General features: G+C 32.4%; 3 protein-coding genes across 4 annotated transcripts; 2 read left to right on the top strand and 1 right to left on the bottom strand.

Moving 5' to 3' along the window:
• The first annotated feature begins 2,153 nt into the window (after nt 1-2,153).
• LOC112764241 (uncharacterized) lies at nt 2,154-4,809 on the top strand. Its single transcript, XM_025809792.3, has 3 exons — nt 2,154-2,922; nt 3,103-4,159; nt 4,265-4,809. Exons 1-3 carry the CDS (start codon nt 2,778-2,780, stop codon nt 4,593-4,595), a joined length of 1,533 nt encoding a protein of 510 aa, XP_025665577.1. The 5' UTR covers nt 2,154-2,777; the 3' UTR covers nt 4,596-4,809.
• A 1,134-nt stretch (nt 4,810-5,943) lies between these two features.
• Nucleotides 5,944-7,896, bottom strand: LOC112764242 (uncharacterized). Of its 2 annotated transcripts, none has more exons than XM_025809793.3 (2): nt 7,755-7,896; nt 5,944-7,464 (listed from the first exon to the last, which is right to left on the bottom strand). In XM_025809793.3, exons 1-2 carry the CDS (start codon nt 7,865-7,867, stop codon nt 6,342-6,344), a joined length of 1,236 nt encoding a protein of 411 aa, XP_025665578.1. In that variant the 5' UTR covers nt 7,868-7,896; the 3' UTR covers nt 5,944-6,341. The 2 variants fall into 2 exon arrangements, with proteins under 2 accessions (XP_025665578.1, XP_025665579.1); XM_025809794.2 differs by having other exon boundaries at nt 7,688-7,835.
• Nucleotides 7,897-10,511: 2,615 nt separating this feature from the next.
• On the top strand, nt 10,512-13,508 carry LOC112765664 (trifunctional UDP-glucose 4,6-dehydratase/UDP-4-keto-6-deoxy-D-glucose 3,5-epimerase/UDP-4-keto-L-rhamnose-reductase RHM1). Its single transcript, XM_025811542.3, has 4 exons — nt 10,512-10,666; nt 10,939-11,363; nt 11,632-12,719; nt 12,800-13,508. Exons 2-4 carry the CDS (start codon nt 10,949-10,951, stop codon nt 13,244-13,246), a joined length of 1,950 nt encoding a protein of 649 aa, XP_025667327.1. The 5' UTR covers nt 10,512-10,666; nt 10,939-10,948; the 3' UTR covers nt 13,247-13,508.
• Nucleotides 13,509-18,563: the final 5,055 nt, after the last annotated feature.

The following is an 18,563-nucleotide window of genomic DNA, read 5'->3' as shown; positions in this document are numbered from 1 at the left end:
AGTGTACTTATTTTACACGACACCATATCGACTCATTTATTATTTAAAATAAGTTGATATGGTATCTCGTGTAAAATAAGTATAATAACCTTCTGCCTGTCCATATAGACAGCTTGAAACCCAGTTGTGTTCTACTGTTATGGGTACACTGTCATTTATTTATACTAGTAAAATAATTGCATTTAGGACCCTCCATGAATTTTCTGCTAGGACAATTGAAACCTTGCAAACTGAAAATGAATGTAAATTTATTATAAGTATTCAAACCATCAGTTCATAGCTGCTGACACAATTGTAGTTTAAATTCTGGAGTTGTCACTTTGAAAAATGCTTTCACTTAATCACTATTCAAGTCTCAAAATTGCATGAGCAATCAACTAAGGTCCCCATAATCATACTTGATGTATAATGCAAGAACTTAAGCAACTTAAAATACCACGTGGTTATGGACAAATCACTGAAACCGACACACCAAAGTAACCATTTGATTTATTCCACATATCCAATGTGATGACACTTCATAATCCTTTAAGGGAAAAGAAAAATAAAGCAATCCACATTCACTACCATAGCAACATTATTGTTCAGCCTCAACTACCCTCTGTCACAGTAATAACTCCCTCACAATTGTAACTTCAGATATTTGGGTCCCTTTTCTCTTGTAGCTTTTTCCCACTTTGAATTGCTTTATCTTAATATTGATGTCATGTGCTTATTAGAAAGAACTGATAGCTAATTAAGTATTTGAATTTGCATGCTAAAATTGTCTTGAGTAATGGTATCAAAAAATTTTAATTATAAGATTAAGATATTAAGGGGAAAAACTAGATTTGAGTGAATAAGATTACTAGTTGTGTGACCTAAACAGAAAATAATACATATTAATCTTTGGAAGGCCTTCTTTCTAAACCAGAAGTTCCAAGGTGAGAAAAATAGATATAAACAGAAAAAAAAGAACATGTAGGATGCAAATTGGCAAATCAAATTGATATGTCAGGGAATTCAAATCCTGCACTGTGTATGTAGCAACTCCTTGTCCAGTTGCAGACCCTTAAATAGAGTTCTGATCTGCAGTTGATTAGTTATTAACCTGTCGAGTTGGGGAATACTATGTAAAAAAAAAAAAAAAATTATCGGTTTTGATTACACCAAGCTTCCACATTATACCATCGTTGCTAATTTACAAGTTTAGATCTCTAAATAGAGCTTATGGGTGTGTTTTACTATTCAAATATACTTAAACTATGAGTTCAGATGAACTCTTGAATTTAATAACCTTGATACTATGAACTTTGACATATCTATATATAAATGCAGGGTGCAATGCATATAGATCTTATGTTGATCAAGCAAGCAATTTCTGAGAAGATCATTTATGGCCATTGACAAATCGTTTCTGGGACATGTCTCCATCAATCCCCATAAATGTAGGGTTGGGAGATTAAGATGCCAAGTCTCTGAAATCATGTTTAAGAGGGCACCCTAATCTAATTGAGGAAGAAAGAGTATGCAACACCAAGCATTTTATTTTTTTTCATATAAAAAATAAAAAACTGATTTGAAGAGAAGTTTTCATCTCATTGTCTGAAAATACAACAAAAGATGGAATGGTATAACCATTTTAAGTTGATTCAACCAATTGCCTCCCATTTCAGTCAAATTAGAGGTCTAAAAGATAAGATTATTGAATAAAATGGAATGGAATGAATTTCATCAAATACCAATCCATTTCATCTTATTTTAAGCCCAAGCAAAATTTAAAATAAATTATACTATCATTTCATGTGGTTAGGCAAAATTACATATGATACTCCCAATTATAAATAGTACACTAACCTCCCTGATATTTAGGTTATAAGGTAGTTGACACCCTTATACTTTATGAAAGAGTATATTATTAAAAATATCCTCCAAAAATTTAGTTAACAAAAATACCCCTCAAAAATGAAAACAACAAAGATATCCTAAAAAATTTTAAAAACGTGACAAAGTGTCTCGACGCAAAGTAAAAACAGATACATACTTACTTTATGTCAGGACACTTTTGTCACGGCTTTAAAACTTTTTGAGGATATTTTTGTCTTTTAAATCTCTGGAGGGTATTTCTTTCAGCAACTAAATCTTTAAAGAACATTTTTTGTGGGGTTACTCTTGAGAAATGTTGCACTTCCTTTATAAACATGACACTGAGTATGTAGTGTGTAATATCACATAACATCAGATCATGAGCGTAATTTATTCAATTATATTCCATGTTTTTCAATCAATTCAAAAATAGATTAACTTTCTTTCTTTCCTTTTTCTTTTTTGGACTTTTAACTCAACTTTCATAATAATAAAATTGAGTAATCAAAGTAAATGGAGGATACCTGCAATTAGTTTCATGATTTATCCCATTGGAGCATCAAAGTTATCTAGAAAAAGCAAATGAACAATTTTCGCACACAATCCGAATGCAGTGTTAGAGATCAACAGGAAAGAAATAGGACTTAAAGAGAGAGAGAGAGTATAGGTTTATGTTAAACTTAATTAATCATCTGTTTCTAAGTAAATGTTGGAAATTTTGGAAATATATGCATTATGGCATGAAGTAGTAAATAGTGTAGTAAATGCACCCTGCAAAAGATCAACTAACCCGCAAACCAATCTCACCTGCTAATATTTACTTCCTTCTCTGAACTTGTTTATATGTGCTGTCCACTCCCCTCTCCATCTCCAAAGCATTTCAAAATCTCTAAGCTAGAGTGTTCCATCTTGGCAGTCACCAGTCAGTGATAATGGAGAGGAAAAGAAGTTATCATGGTTTACTTACCATGTTAACATTGCTGGCTTTGCTTTCTCAGCACCTTGTCATTCCTGTAATATCCACCACTGTTGAAGGCCACAATAAGGCTCCCAAAAAGGGTGTATCCACCTCTCTATGTAATTTCTCTAACTTAAAATATCTATTATACATCATTATTCACGCAAAGTAGTACATATTATTTATAGGATCATAGGCTAACATGAAGCAATTTTATATCTTACTCTCACCTAATAGCATGCATACTATGTTTTTCATTTCTTTTTCATGAAGGCTCATGTTTTCTATTTCTTTTGAAGGCTCACACCATGGTCACCATTCTCATCATCATGGCTCTGGATGTGGAAGCTCAACACCCTCTCACGGAGGTAGTGGAAGCTCTGGGGGTGGTGGAAGCTACAACCCAACCCCATCACCACCTTCAGGTGGTGGAAGCTACAATCCAAGCCCCTCATCACCCTCAGGTGGTGGAAGCTGCAGCCCAAGCCCTTCACCACCCTCTGGTAGTGGAAGCGGAAGTGGAAGTTATAATCCAACCCCATCACCACCCTCAGGTGGCAATTGTGGATCACCACCAGAGGGATCATCTCCAACAACACCATCAAACCCTCCCTCAGGAGGTGGTGGCTACTATGGATCACCACCTGATGAACCTTCTCCATCAACACCCTCAACTCCAGACACACCATCAAGCCCTCCCTCAGGTGGTGGTGGAAGCTACAATCCAACCCCATCACCACCCTCAGGTGGTGGTGGAAGCTACAATCCAACCCCATCACCACCCTCAGGTAGTGGTAGTGGAAGTTATAATCCAACGCCATCGCCACCCTCAGGTGGCAATTGTGGATCACCACCTGAAGGATCATCTCCAACAACACCCACTACTCCAGAAACACCCTTATCTCCAGATGCACCATCAAGCCCTCCCTCAGGAGGTGGTGGCTACTATGGATCACCACCTGATGAACCTTCTCCAACAACACCCACTACTCCAGAAACACCTTTATCTCCAGATGCACCATCAAGCCCTCCCTCAGGTGGTGGTGGTTACTATGGATCACCACCACAAGAACCTTCTACTCCAACGCCCTTAACTCCAGATGCACCATCAAACCCTCCCTCCGGAGGTGGTGGATACTATGGATCACCACCACAGGAACCTTCTACTCCAACACCTTTAACTCCAGATGCACCATCAAACCCACCCTCAGGTGGTGGTTACTATAACTCCCCACCAACTTATGGAGGCTCTCCACCAACTTATGGAGGAAATAGCCCTCCAACACCAATTGATCCAGGAACCAATCCAACCCCACCCTACATTCCTGCCCCATCTCCCTTCACGGGTACATGCAAGTAAGTTCCTTTCACTACACTAGTACACTACACCAACTTTCATGCTATTATATATTGCAACACTGTTATGCAACCTGTTAAGTCCTTTTTTTCTCTAAACTGCAGCTACTGGAGGACTCACCCCGGAATCATCTGGGGATTGCTTGGCTGGTGGGGCTCCTTAGGGAATGCATTCGGTGTCACCAGCATGCCCGGGCTCGGTACAGGTCTGACCTTGCCACAAGCACTTTCCAACACAAGAACTGATGGGTTTGGAGCACTCTACAGAGAAGGGACAGCTTCTTTCCTCAACTCCTTGGTGAACAACAAGTTCCCTTACACAACAGCACAAGTCAGAGACAGATTTGCAGCATCACTTATCTCAAACAAGGCAGCAGAAGCACAAGCCAACCTATTCAGGATGGCCAATGAGGGGAAAATGAAGCCTCGGACATGATATAATTAACTTGGTTTGTGTGTTAGTAGTTTATCGAGTTAAGAGCATTATTATATCTAAAGTTTCTGTTAAGAGTGTGTTATTTAGGTACTTATCAATTATCATGTGTGAATTTACCTTAAGATGGATGATATCAAGGTACTTTAGAATTTAATGTTAGCTATTATGGTTTTATTATATTTGAATAAAAGTTAATATATAGTTATTTTGATAATTCAAGATCCATTCAGAAGATTCAAGTATGAAGTCCTATATATGAAGTACTTATAATTACAGAACTATCACTTCAAATGCCAGAATTCTATAATATCGTTCACCAAAAAAAACTAAGGATTATTCTATTACACAATAGAAGGTGCCAAAAAGAAAAAAATAGACGAGTGAAAAATAATGGGGATCTGCAAGTATTAATTATTAGTATTTGGTAGTTGAAACATGGAAGTTTTCTCATTGAATGAGAGGATTCAACATAAATGGACATATAACCTTTCAAAATGAATTGATTATCTAAATAGGGTAATAATGAACCATCCATACTCAAGACATGACACTTGTTCATACTATATCAATAGCATTCAAGTGATTAGCATGATTGAGTGTGCCCCAAGAAAATATGTGCAAGGTCCATCCTACATGATTGTATCCTAATGAAATCCAAGAAAATGGTTTTGTTGTCAACATATACACAAAAAGCAATTAAAAACAAATGGACCAAGATGCTAGATGGGGTGCCCTTATATGAAATGGAAAGTTCTGAGTCATGTAGTGTGGCACTAGAGACATTGAACAGCTACATTGCCCATTTATGTACCCTGAACAGGAAATGTACAAGGCTGTCGTTTGGTTCAGAGCAAATTTATAAGGGTAGCTAAGCCCTATAAATAAAAGGCAGTCTTCAATAGAAAAGTCGAAAGTATCATTTAAAAAGAAAAACAAGGACACCACCAACAATTGTCTTCAAGTTACCAATTTTCCAAATATGAGTAAGATATTAACTAAGGAAGGGTCCATTACCACTGCAGGTTCACATCACAATAAAGCAATAATTATTTAGGAGAACCACAAAAAAATTAAGAAGGAATCCAAGAACACAAGAGACCCCCCTTTTTTTTAAAAGCTTCTGATGTCAAACAAGTAATGCAAATATAAATCATCAAAATCTCAGTCTGTTAAAACACTTGGAATAATAAATGAATTGATCTGCTTGCTTAAAATTAATGTCTAATAGCCAGATATAGAAAGGTTTATGTTTAATTGATTATTTATTTTGTTGAATAATTAACGGGTGACTTGGAGCTTGAAAATTTCAAGCATGTAGGCAAATATGAAGCTGAGTTAACAATATAGATAACATAAGAGCACTTCTGTGTATATTTTTTTTTTCCTTTTTTTTCTGAATCAATAAAGAAAGTCATACATCCTCTACTAAGAGACTAAGAGTAGCTTCGTATTACTCTCTCCTCCTACATTAAAGCTATCTTCTTATTTCAAATCAACAAGACAAAATTTTCTTCCTAAATTTCATTTTGTCATATATTAAGCTACAAGAAGTGGGTTAAGTGCATTGGCTACACCAATCTAACGACTGATTTTTCTGAATTTCAAAGGCATACCTTTCAAACTGATAACTTCAGACAGTGACACCCAATTAGAAAATTTCAGCCCTTTGGATTGGATACATTTTTCATTTTTCAGGAGATAGCATTAGCAATTTAAACACGAGAGCGCGTCGCAATTCAGGTCTATTCAGCTCATATGAGATTCAAACCACTTGAAGATTTTATCTGAGTGCACACTAGTCATCTCATGATATGCAAATGCAAGGTTTAGCTCCTCCTGGATATGAGGTACAAGATGCTTATCCACCAAGAAATTTTTCTTCTCCTGAAGTACCTTTCTCCATTTTGTTACCCGGCCGTCTTTCTTCATATATCCATTGCGATCAATAAATCCCTCTTTGTGAAAGAATTCGAATAACCTTCGGGAAAGGCTTTGATCAAGACCTGGAACTCTATCTGCTAAAAAGTTTGGTGATAATGGGAGCTCCATGCATTCAACAACATCAGCAGCAATCCCTTTCTCTTTCAAAATCTCCACATATTCATCTATTTTCTGCTGCCTATACAGATCCTTTGGCATGTGAACGAATAGGGTAGGCGGGTAGTTTTCTTCAACATCAAATTTCTCAAACATTCCCTCAGCAATCATGAGGACAATACTATTAAACTTCATAATGGTTGGAAGCAATGATACAAAATATCCCCCAGACGAAGCACCAAGAGCCACCAGGGGAAGTTTCTGAAGCTTCTCTTTACCAACAAACCATTTGATAATGTCTTTGACTACAAACTTTTCCACACCATTATAAGCCCAACATCTTCCAGCACTCGAAATGGTGATCACGGCAAAACCCCGAGCAAGGGCGTTAAGAACAAGCAGCCGTTCTTCGGGCAAACCAACGCAATCAGGGCACTGAGGGGATCGGTCCCAAAAGTTAACGGCACGGCCATCGCATCCATGTGCCAGAAAGAGAACACCTTTAGGTGCTTCAGGCACTTGCCAAATCACATCTGTTCCATTCCTAGTCTCTCTTGTTGGCTTCAATTTCACCACCGAGTCAAAGTTATTCCACTTTTGTTGAGGTATTTCAGAAGCTGAACTTGTTTTCTGGCCATCATTAATTTCATGAGCTAAATTAGGTTTTCCATCATCGTTCTGAAGCACTACAAAAACAATCACTAACACTAGCATCAGCATCAATCCAAGAGAAATGACAAGCAAAGGAACCCTGCAATTCTGAGAACCATTCCATGACTTGGATTTGTAACCACGCTTCATCATGATGCCACAAGGTGATGAAGTCTTCACACTGAATTTACAAAAAAACAAAGCAACAGAAAACAGATACCCAAAAATGAGCTTACTTTGCTTAATTTTTTCACAAATCTTCTTCAGCTATAGACAGTGTCATACATTAATTCAAGTAAAAACCTACTATTTTAATAGCATACATAAAAAAAATTAAAACAAAGGATTTTTCACCAAAATTTTGTTGCAGAATATATGTAAATCCATAATAAAGGGGTACTAACACTAACACATAGTGAATTTCTTGCAGCATTCAGATCAGAAAGAAAGAGAGAGTAGTAACATAATTACATGGAATCATGTGGCGGAACTGAATATTTGATTGGTGTTGTTGAATGTTGAGTTGTGAGTTGAGTTGGGAGCGTTGAATCTGATGTGAAAGAAACTGCATTCAGGTGTTTCATGATGTTACTGTTACAGACTCAACAGTTTTTTTTTTTTGGGTCAGAGTTACAGACTTACAGTTACAAAATGATCATGGGCTTGGGTCCATTCTGGACAAAACAATTGGGCTTTCACTCACATTTATTGGCCACTTAAAATTGGTATCCTTAGTTTCCAAAATATATAATGATGTCCTTGTAGGAGGCCCATTTAATAAATTAAAAGGGCGTTTTAGTCCCGCTCCAATATAAAAAAAAATTAAAAATCTTTTTTTTTCCCTTTCTTTCATCTCAAACTAAATGGAGATTGTTTAGACTTTAGATAAAATAAGTTTTTATAGGTAATTCTATTATATGCTAATATATGGTGTAATTTTTTGTAGTAGTAATTATAAGAATAAAAGAATTATGTTATTGTATTTTTAGGTGTACAAAGAATTATGTTATTTACGTCAATAATAATAAATATGAGAATGATATAATAAAAAAAATCAATATTAAAAAGAATAAAACTCTACGTCCAAACAAAATTCTTATCCAAATTCATCGTTGTTGTAACAACTTTTCAAATCATGCGCTCTTCTCCTTCTCATTCTCCGTTTCCTTTTCCTTCTCCTTCTCTTTCTCCTCGTATTTCTTCTTCTTTTTTTTTGCAAATTTGTGCAGGTTCTTCTTCTCCTCCTCTTTCTTCTTCTTCTTTCAACGAAGCACACGCAGACTTCTTCTTTCAAATTTGCACAGGTTTTTCTTTTTTCCTTCTTCTCCTCCTTTTAGAGATTATCAATTCAATTCAGAACATCTGCATCCATTCAATTCAAAACAATTCAATTCAATTCATAATGAACCGAACATGTTATTAAAGTGAAACAATTGTATAGTACTAAATGAACGAAATATTATCCATTATATAAAATCAAATTCAAAACAGCTTTCTACATAATGAACCGAACACGTCATTACGGTGAAACAATTGTATAATACTAAATGAACGGAACATTATCCATTATATAAAATTAAATTCAAAACAGCTTTCTGTATAATGAACCGAATACATCATTAAAGTGAAACAATTATATAATACTAAATGAACGGAACATTATCCATTATATAAAATCAAATTTAAAACAGCTTTCTGCACAATGAACCGAACACGTCATTAAGATGAAACAATTCAATTCAGAACACCTGCGTCCATTCAATTCAATTCAATTTAGCAACTGCATTCCATTCAATTCGATTGAAAAAATAATCCATTAGCAAAATGTTGGTGTTGTTGGTGATGACGATAACGAAAGAGGAGAAGAAGACGAAGAAGAGGAGGAGGAAGAGGAGAAGAGTGTGGACGAAGAGGAGGATGTATGCGTGAATTTAAAAGAAGAAGAAGAGGACGTATGCATGTATTTGAAAGAAGAAGAAGAAGAAAAAGTGCAGGGAGGAAAAGAAGAAAAAGTGCGTATAACATGCTCTTTTAATGAGAGTGATTTTTGTTGGTGTTGGACCTACTTGGATAAACTTAAATAAAAAAATACTTGGATATATAACAATCATGATATTTAATATATATTTTATTTCAATTTACATTTTGTAATTTACTATCGGTCACTATTTTCATTTGTTATTTTTATTTTTTTAATGACTTGTAGTTATTTAAAAATAATTTATTTATATTTTTTATTTTATTAATTTTTTCAATTTAAGTAAATGTTTTGAACTTATATTTAGTGTTGATACTTTCTTTTAATTTTTATCACTTATGCCAATGTTTATTGGTTTAATATTTATTTACAACTATAAATTTAAAAATATAAGCTTAAAAATATAGCTTTTAACCGCAAATATTAATTACTATCTATTAGGATATTGAAAAATCATTAATATTTAATTGAAAGCAATTTGGGAAAAAGCACGTATAATGGCGCTTTTTTAATGTGAGTGGTTTTTGTTGGTGTTGAACTTATTTGGATAAACTTTGATAAAGTAATACCCTATTAAAAATAGGTAAAAATATTCCTTAAATAATTTGATTCCAATTCATCATGTATTAGCAACGTAATCCTTCATTCACAAGAATAATCAATCATTAGTATTAAGGAGTGGACAAGCATCTTATAAGGACATAAGAAATAATTAAATCTAAATTAAAAGAAAAAAAAAGAATATCATCATATCTTTCATGTACTTGTACCAGAGCAATAATCATAAAAATGAGCAAAGATCTATCTATGATATCGGAGTTGAGAATGATAGAAATAAACAATAAGTAAATAACAATGATGCAACTAACTTAAAAGTTTGATTAACATTATTAACACATTTCAAATATTTAATTATCAGCTATCATATAGTAATAGTAATTTGTGATGAATGCTTGATAATGATTCATTAGCCACGGGCAACACGAGACATCAAAGGAATGACGTCATTGAAACTATTTTATATTTTTATATTAATTACACATTAATATTTGATAGTTAACTATAATCAACATTCAACACAATAATTAGTTTCATGAAGAGCATGCCCTTTTCCATTATTATTATTTAGAGCAAAATATATATCATTGGTCTGCACCAAAGATGGAAAAAAATTGTGGCCAAAATCTCATAATTTAATAATGATAAATAATAAATAATAAATGAATGTCTCGTGTTCCATGAGACTATGAGAGGCATGCACACAATAATAATGAAAAATATAAATAGGGAACATTGTAACTGCATTTCCACCAACTCACTCCCTCATAGATTTTCAATTTTCCATCTTTAATTTCCCTTCTCACCCTCAAAGCCATTTCTCCATCTTTAATCTTCAGAACCTTATGTAAGTTAATCTGAATTTTTTCTTGTGAAAATTATTTACATCAATTGTATTTCAACTCTTATTTAAATAATCACATGCATTTAAATATATTTCTAAGTACATATATTCATTTATTTATGTAACTTTATGCAACTTTTTCCGTGAATGTTTCCCTAGGAAAAAGTAGAGTATGGTATAATGTGAATTCAATAAAAGCATAAGATTAGCATCTTCTTTTATTTATTTGATTTGACTAGAAATTCATTTTGTTACATGATGCAAAATTTGTGCAGAGAAATAATAATGGCAACAAGATACAATCCAAAGAACATTCTGATAACTGGAGCAGCTGGTTTCATTGCATCACACGTATGCAACAGGCTAATAAGAAACTACCCTGATTACAAGGTTGTTGTTCTTGACAAGCTTGATTACTGTTCAAATCTGAAGAACCTGCTTCCATCAAGATGTTCTTCAAGTTTCAAGTTCATCAAGGGAGATATATGCAGTGCTGACATTGTTAACTACATTCTTCTCACTGAGTCCATTGATACCATAATGCACTTTGCAGCACAGACTCATGTTGATAACTCCTTTGGCAACAGCTTTCAGTTCACTCAGAACAACATCTATGGAACTCATGTTCTCTTGGAAGCTTGCAAAGTTAGTGGTGGACAAGTTAAGAGGTTCATCCATGTCAGCACAGATGAAGTTTATGGTGAGAACTAACACTACCATGCACAAATACTTACTTTTTACTCACATATGCATATATGCATCAAATACTGCTATTGTTAATGTTGCAAGTTAAGTTTGAAGAGTGCATGAAATTAGTCTCATATCGAAGAAAATAAGAAAGAGTGAAGTGTTTATAAAATGAGAGACTCAATTATTTTATAATCTTGAAGTTTTGATGTTACACTAAATTGTATCCAATACATGTCTCAATTGTATTTAATACTTGTAATGGTATTTGTGCAACTTAGGTGAGACAGATGAGGATGCAGTTGTAGGAAACCATGAGGCATGTCAACTTCTACCTACAAATCCATATTCAGCAACAAAAGCTGGTGCTGAAATGCTGGTAATGGCTTATGGTAGATCCTATGGTTTACCTGTTATAACAACAAGAGGGAACAATGTCTATGGCCCTAACCAGTTCCCAGAGAAGCTGATTCCAAAGTTCTTGCTCTTAGCCATGAATGGAAAGCCACTACCAATTCATGGAGATGGATCAAATGTGAGAAGCTATCTGTATTGTGAAGATGTTGCTGAGGCCTTTGAGGTCATTCTCCATAGAGGTGAAGTAGGACATGTTTACAACATTGGTACAAAGAAGGAGAGAAGAGTGATTGATGTTGCAAGGAATATATGCAACTTGTTCTCTTTGGATCCTGATACACAAATCAAGTTTGTTGAGAATAGGCCTTTCAATGATCAAAGGTACTATTTGGATGATCAGAAGTTGAAGAGTTTGGGATGGTTTGAGAGAACAACTTGGGAAGAAGGACTAAGAAAAACAATGGATTGGTATGTTAAGAATCCTGATTGGTGGGGTGATGTTTCTGGTGCTTTGATTCCTCATCCAAGAATGTTAACTATGCCTGGAGTTGACAAGAACAATGGCCAAGATAATGCTTCTAATGTTGTTATTATGAACAATTCTAATCAGAGCAAAATGGTGGTTCCAAATGCAAGGAACAATATGAAGTTCTTGATATATGGTGGTGGAGGATGGATTGGAGGACTTCTTGGGAAAGTTTGTGAGAATCAAGGGATACCCTTTGAGTTTGGAAAGGGGAATTTAGAAGATAGGTCACAAATCTTGGTTGATATTGAAACTATTAAGCCAACTCATGTTTTTAATGTTAATGGTGTCATCACTAGTGCATTGAATTTGAAGTGGTTTGAGGCTAACAAAACAGAAACTATTGGTGCTGATGTTGTTGGTGTGCTAACCTTAGCAGATGTCTGCAATGATTATGATCTTCCCATGATGAATTATGTCTTTGGTGGTAACTTTGAAGATAAACCAAATTCTAATGATTCTTTCTACTCTAAAACCCAAGCCAAGGTGAGTTCCAAAAACTATGCATTCTGCTTATAATTCTAATATACTATTATACATGTGAGTCATTTTAAATTTGGTGTTAGGTTGAAGAGCTTTTAAAGGATTATGGAAATGTATGCATTCTCAAAATTCAATTTCCAGTATCCTCTGATCTTAGCAATCCACAAAACTTCATCACTAAGATGACAAGATCTGATAAAGTGGCTAATGTTGCTGCTAGCATCACTGTTTTGGATGAACTTCTTCCAATTTCAATTGAGATGGCACAAAAGAATTTGAAGGGTGTTTGGGACTTAACAAATCCTGATACTGTGACATGCAATGAGGTTCTTGAGATGTACAAGGATTATATTGATCCTTGTTTGAAGTGGAATAATTTCACACCTAAAGAAGAGGTTCAATTTTCTACTCAATACACCAATGGAGTTGATGCATCAAAATTGAAGAAGGAATTTCCTCAGCTCCTATCTGTTAAAGATTCTTTGATTAAATATGTCTTTGAGCCAAAGACAAAAAGCTTACTGCATTGATCAATGCCACAATTATGAATATGCACAGATACATTTATACACACATGAATAATAATAATGTGTCTATCTATGCTCTTTTTTTTTTTCTCCATTTAGTTTTCATTATTGGACTCTTATTTTTGTTAAAGTATCATTATGTCTTGTAAGTTACTTTATGGTCCTTTTTTTTGTTTATTATTTTTCTAACTGTTCATGAAAATAACATCTGAATTTTTTCAGACAAGGCAATAAAAGTGAGCTAGATGTTACATTTGAGGTTTAATTTTTTCTCCTCTGTTTTTTTTTTTCTCAATTCATGATGCATTGTATACATTTAAATCATTACAAAGAAAATGAAATTGTCTATCACTTAGACTTGGTTTGGTAAAACTTTTACTTTTCAAAAGTAGCTTATAAAGGCTAACTTTTAAAAGATGGCTTTATAAAAATTGTAGCATTTATGTTTGGTAAATTAAATTAAAAATAGCTTTCAATAAACACAAGCAACAACCATTGCGTTTGGTAAAATAGCTTTTAAAATTTAAAAATACTATAATAGACATAAATGCAAGCATTAAATTTGAAAATTAGTTAACATATGAGGTTATATTAGACTTTTAAATTTTAAAAAGTACAAGCCAACTTTGAAAAGCTCCTTGTTAGGTACTTTAAAAAACATCCCTAACTTTTAAAAGCTGCAATCACAAGCACTTGGACTTTTTAATTTACCAAACGCAAAATGAGGTGTTTGTGCTTACCTCTCCAAAAAGCTTTATCAAACCAACCCTTAATCAATTAGATGATACTAGAAATATTGCTTCCTATATACTTCTATTATATTATCTAGTTGACTAGTTATTAAAAAAACAAAAGATAAAATATTAAATTGATCTCTACATTTGGACGTAATCCTGTTTTGATTCTTAAAGTTTAAAGTATCTTATATGAATACAAAAAAGTTTCGTTTAGCTTCAATATAATTCTACCATGAGGTCAAAGTTAAATAATTAACGAAATGCCCTAAGTGATAGCAGGGAAATAACAAAGTCGATAATTTAGGCTGCATTTGCACAGACATAAAATCGTGTTTGACAGATGAGACATGGACAGAGACAATGTGTCCAGGGACACTGAATCCATCCTAACAGGAAGGACACGAAGATACTAACAATGGACACAACTTATTTTTCATTTTTTCTTTCATTATTCTTGTTAATTTTTTATAATTATATTTTTTATTATTATATTTTTCGTCTCAAATTTTTTGAATGAAAAAAATAAAAATAAATTAGATTTTCATAATTTGTTCTAGTGTATCACCAAATAGAATATAAGAATACAAAATTTTGTGTCTCTGTCCTTTATGTCTTGTTCTCAATGTCTTGTCTTGTCCTGTTCTCAGAAACAAATGCAGCCTTAGAGAACAAGTACAAGCTCCTGAGGTACAAAATCAATAATAGATGCATCAATACATTTATTTATCATTTTTCTTAATTCTATAGAAAATATTTCATTTAAATTATAAAAAAATGATAAATAAATGTAGTGATGCATCCACAATTGATTTTGTGCCTCTGGAACTTGTACTTGTTCTCCAAATTATCGACCTTAGGGACGGACCTACGTTGATGGAAGAGGGGGCATTTGTCCCACAAGGTTTTAAAGAAAAACTAATATATATATATATATATATATATCATTATATTATATTTGTTTTAAAATAAAATATAAAATAATTTTTATGTTTTATGTTAAAAAAATATTTTGTTAAATTTAACATTTAATAATAATTATATTGTTAAATTTGATTTAGCATAAATAAAAAAATTAAATAAATAAATAAACTCAAAAAAAGTGATAATTAATTTTATTATATTAGTTAATTAGCTGATAATTAAATTAAGTTATATTAGCTTAGTCGTCCATTTAAGTAAGTGTTGTGAGTTCGAATTTTGTCTCATATATATAGTAACTCATTGGCCCTATTAAATAAAATTTAAATTTTTGATAATTAATCCTTAATTTGTTGGGTATCGTATGAAAGAAAAATATATCTATACCTAAATTTTATTATATTTTTGCCCCCACAAATAAATTTTTCTAGGTCCGTCACTGCTTGTTCTTGTACTGTTGTTGCGTAAGACATTCTGTTAATTATTTAACTTTGATTTCTGAGATTATCTTAAAACTAAATGAAATATTTTAGATTCAAATATGATATTTTTAAACCTTAAAAACCAAAATAAAATTACGTCTAAATGCAGAGAATGAATTTAATACTTTACCCAAAAACAAAAATACTAAATATTAATTAACCATGTATCATACAACATATAATTATAGCATGACAACACCGGGCCAATTTCCCATGGCATAATGAATTGAGCCCAAACTTGGAGAGCCATAAATAGTAAATACCCAATGATATATGAGTCACCATTAATAATTTAATGTGGTCACTTTTTGCATAATGCATCCCTTTTCTGCATTATGGATGACCTACCATCAAACTCAACCCATGTGAATCCATTTCAAATTACACATCAAGCAACTATAATAATAATTCAAAGTCTATCAAAATTGATTATTTTTAACTAGTACTTTTAACTATAAGTATAATTTTTTTAATCTAACAATTCAATAATATACTTTTAATTTATATTTTTAAATATTACTGGCAAAAAATAATAAATTTTACTTACTCTATATCATTTCTCTAATAATAATATACAAGAATAGAGTTCACTTTATACGTATCACATTGATGAGTTTTTCTTGATTATGGTTTTTCTACTTTTTTTTTTTTTTACATAGTTTTGTTCTAAATGGAATTATTGGGTTTACAATATTTCTACATTGCATTTACCATATAAAAAGTTAAGGCAAAAAAAACATAATTTAAAATAAAAATATTCTTTTATGCAAAGAGAATAAAATGCAAAAATAGAAACCAAAGCTTGCTTCCTTATTGATTTTAATGATCATTCACAAATCACAGAAGACTTATGTGGCTGGTAGCACATGTCTAATTGGGCCCCACCATGCACGTTCCCACCTGATTTTGGGCCAAGAAAAGAGGAGCAACATTGGGTATTTAGTGGGCCATGGAATGGGCCCACTTGGACATTGTTGCATGTTCTGTATCACTGTATGTTCCATGTATCAACAGAAGCAGCAAAGCTTTCAACAAAGAACCCAGACAAAAAAAAAAAAAAAAAGAGCTTTCAACAAAGAACAAATTAATTAAAACCTCAACCATGTGAATGTTTCCTTGCTTTCTTTCCCTTCATCCTTGTTCCATCAAGTTTAGCTTTTTGACTTTACACCCTTAACCACATTAAATTCCCCTCTAGTAATAAGAGAAATATTTCTATTTCTATTTTGTATAGTCATTTTCCATTTAATAATAGATCCAAGAGAAGTATAAAGTATATGTTAATTCAATAATGATGAATACAAATAACTATTGATTCACCAAATCATAATGAATACAAATAATATACCTTTTTGAAGAGAAAAAAAAAATATTAACTATACAATGTTATACCCCCCCCCCCTTTTTTTTTTCTTTTGGTGTGATTACTTATATAATTGTTTCGTTCCATTTTGTTTCAATGTGGCTAATGATGGTGTCATTTATTTATTTTCTTCCATGTAATTATTATATGCTCATTTTCTAAAATTTAGAACTTTAGATGATTTGTTATTTAATTTGAACCCCTTTTTCCCCTTAGGTGTCTTTGTTATTTTTATTTATGAGGCTATTTTTTTTATAGAAGTAAAAATAGTGATATATTTTAATATTGTAATTTTTTTGTATTTTTTAAAATTGTGAAAAGTATACAAATTGGAGGGTCCGATCAAATTTTTAAATTTTTTTAACACAAATCGGACAATCTGATTTTTGTACCTCTAATAAATTGGACGGTCCATTCTAATTTTTATTTCTCTAATTAAATAGTTCCACATTTGAGAATAACACCTCAACAATCTACATTTTAAAAAAATATCATTGCCACTTCAATATTAAAAATAAAAAGTTCACTAGTCATGCTATTTTTTTCTCCACGATATTTTTTAAATTGATGGATCAAGAATTCTAAATTCAATTTAAGAATCAGTTATTAACTAATAAATTATTATATACATAAAATTAAATTTAAATTTTTAATATTTATTTAAACAAAAAAATAAATTAATTATTTGATCAACTTAAATTAATTATTTTTGGAAATTGCATAACAACAATACTAAATGTATACTAAGATTAGTCATTAATATAAAATATATATTAAAATATAAATACATATTAAAAATAAATTAAATAATATATATATATATATATACAAAATATATAAATACATTAGTAATTGATTTTAATAGTTAATTTTAGTATAGAAATAATATTTTTGATAGTATAACATTGTTTATACTCGTATAGGACTAGATTAATTATGAATTAAGTTAACTTGCGTTGGCCGAGTAGTTATTTATTAGTCTATTTAAGTAGGTGTCGGAATTTCAAATTTTATTTTGTGTATACAGTAATTTATTGGTAAATATCAAACTTTTAAAGAGTTCGGATTCACAAAAGATTATTTTTTTATCTATCAAATTTAAAAAAAAACGTAAATAATAAAAAAAAGTTACTAAAATAAAGGAAATTATATGTACTAACATTAATAGGGCAACGTAGATCGGATTGGATATGACAAAAATTTTGATTCAATCCGCATTAAAATTATTGGATCAAATTTAATATCTGTGATGTTTAAGTTTGAATCCAATGGGATCGGATTGAATCTCAGATATATATGCAAAACATGCGTTAAATATCAATTTGGCTCCTGAAATTTAGTTCGATACTCAAAATGACCCTCACAATTTTGTTGGCCCCAATTAGAACTCTCAAATTTGCAATCGTGGCTCCGGCTTGCCCCTGCGATCATCTTCGTCACCGAAATACTGATCTGACGCAATTGCATGACACGGTGGACACTACTTAAATGACGACGCATTGGTTTCGCACCCAAACCAGTTAAAAACCACGTCGTTTCAGTTTTTTTGTGGGTTAAAACTCTCTTTCTTTCCACTACGACGATCATAAGTTGTAAAACATTAAGAAAACCCTTACACCACGTGATTTTCAAAGGGTTTGGACGCGAAACCAATATGCCGTCGTTTAAGTAGTGTCCACCATATTATACAATTACGCCAGATCAGCATTCTAGTGACGGAGATGATCGCAGGGACAAGTAGGAGTCACGATTACAAATTTTTGGTTCTAATTGAGGCCAACAAAATTATGGGGGTCATTTTGAGTATCGAGTCAAATTTT

Source organism: Arachis hypogaea, chromosome 17, assembly GCF_003086295.3.
Source record: "Arachis hypogaea cultivar Tifrunner chromosome 17, arahy.Tifrunner.gnm2.J5K5, whole genome shotgun sequence".
NCBI lineage: Eukaryota > Viridiplantae > Streptophyta > Magnoliopsida > Fabales > Fabaceae > Arachis > Arachis hypogaea.
Note: the sequence above shows the minus strand (reverse complement) of the source record. Positions and strands in the feature narration are given on the sequence as shown.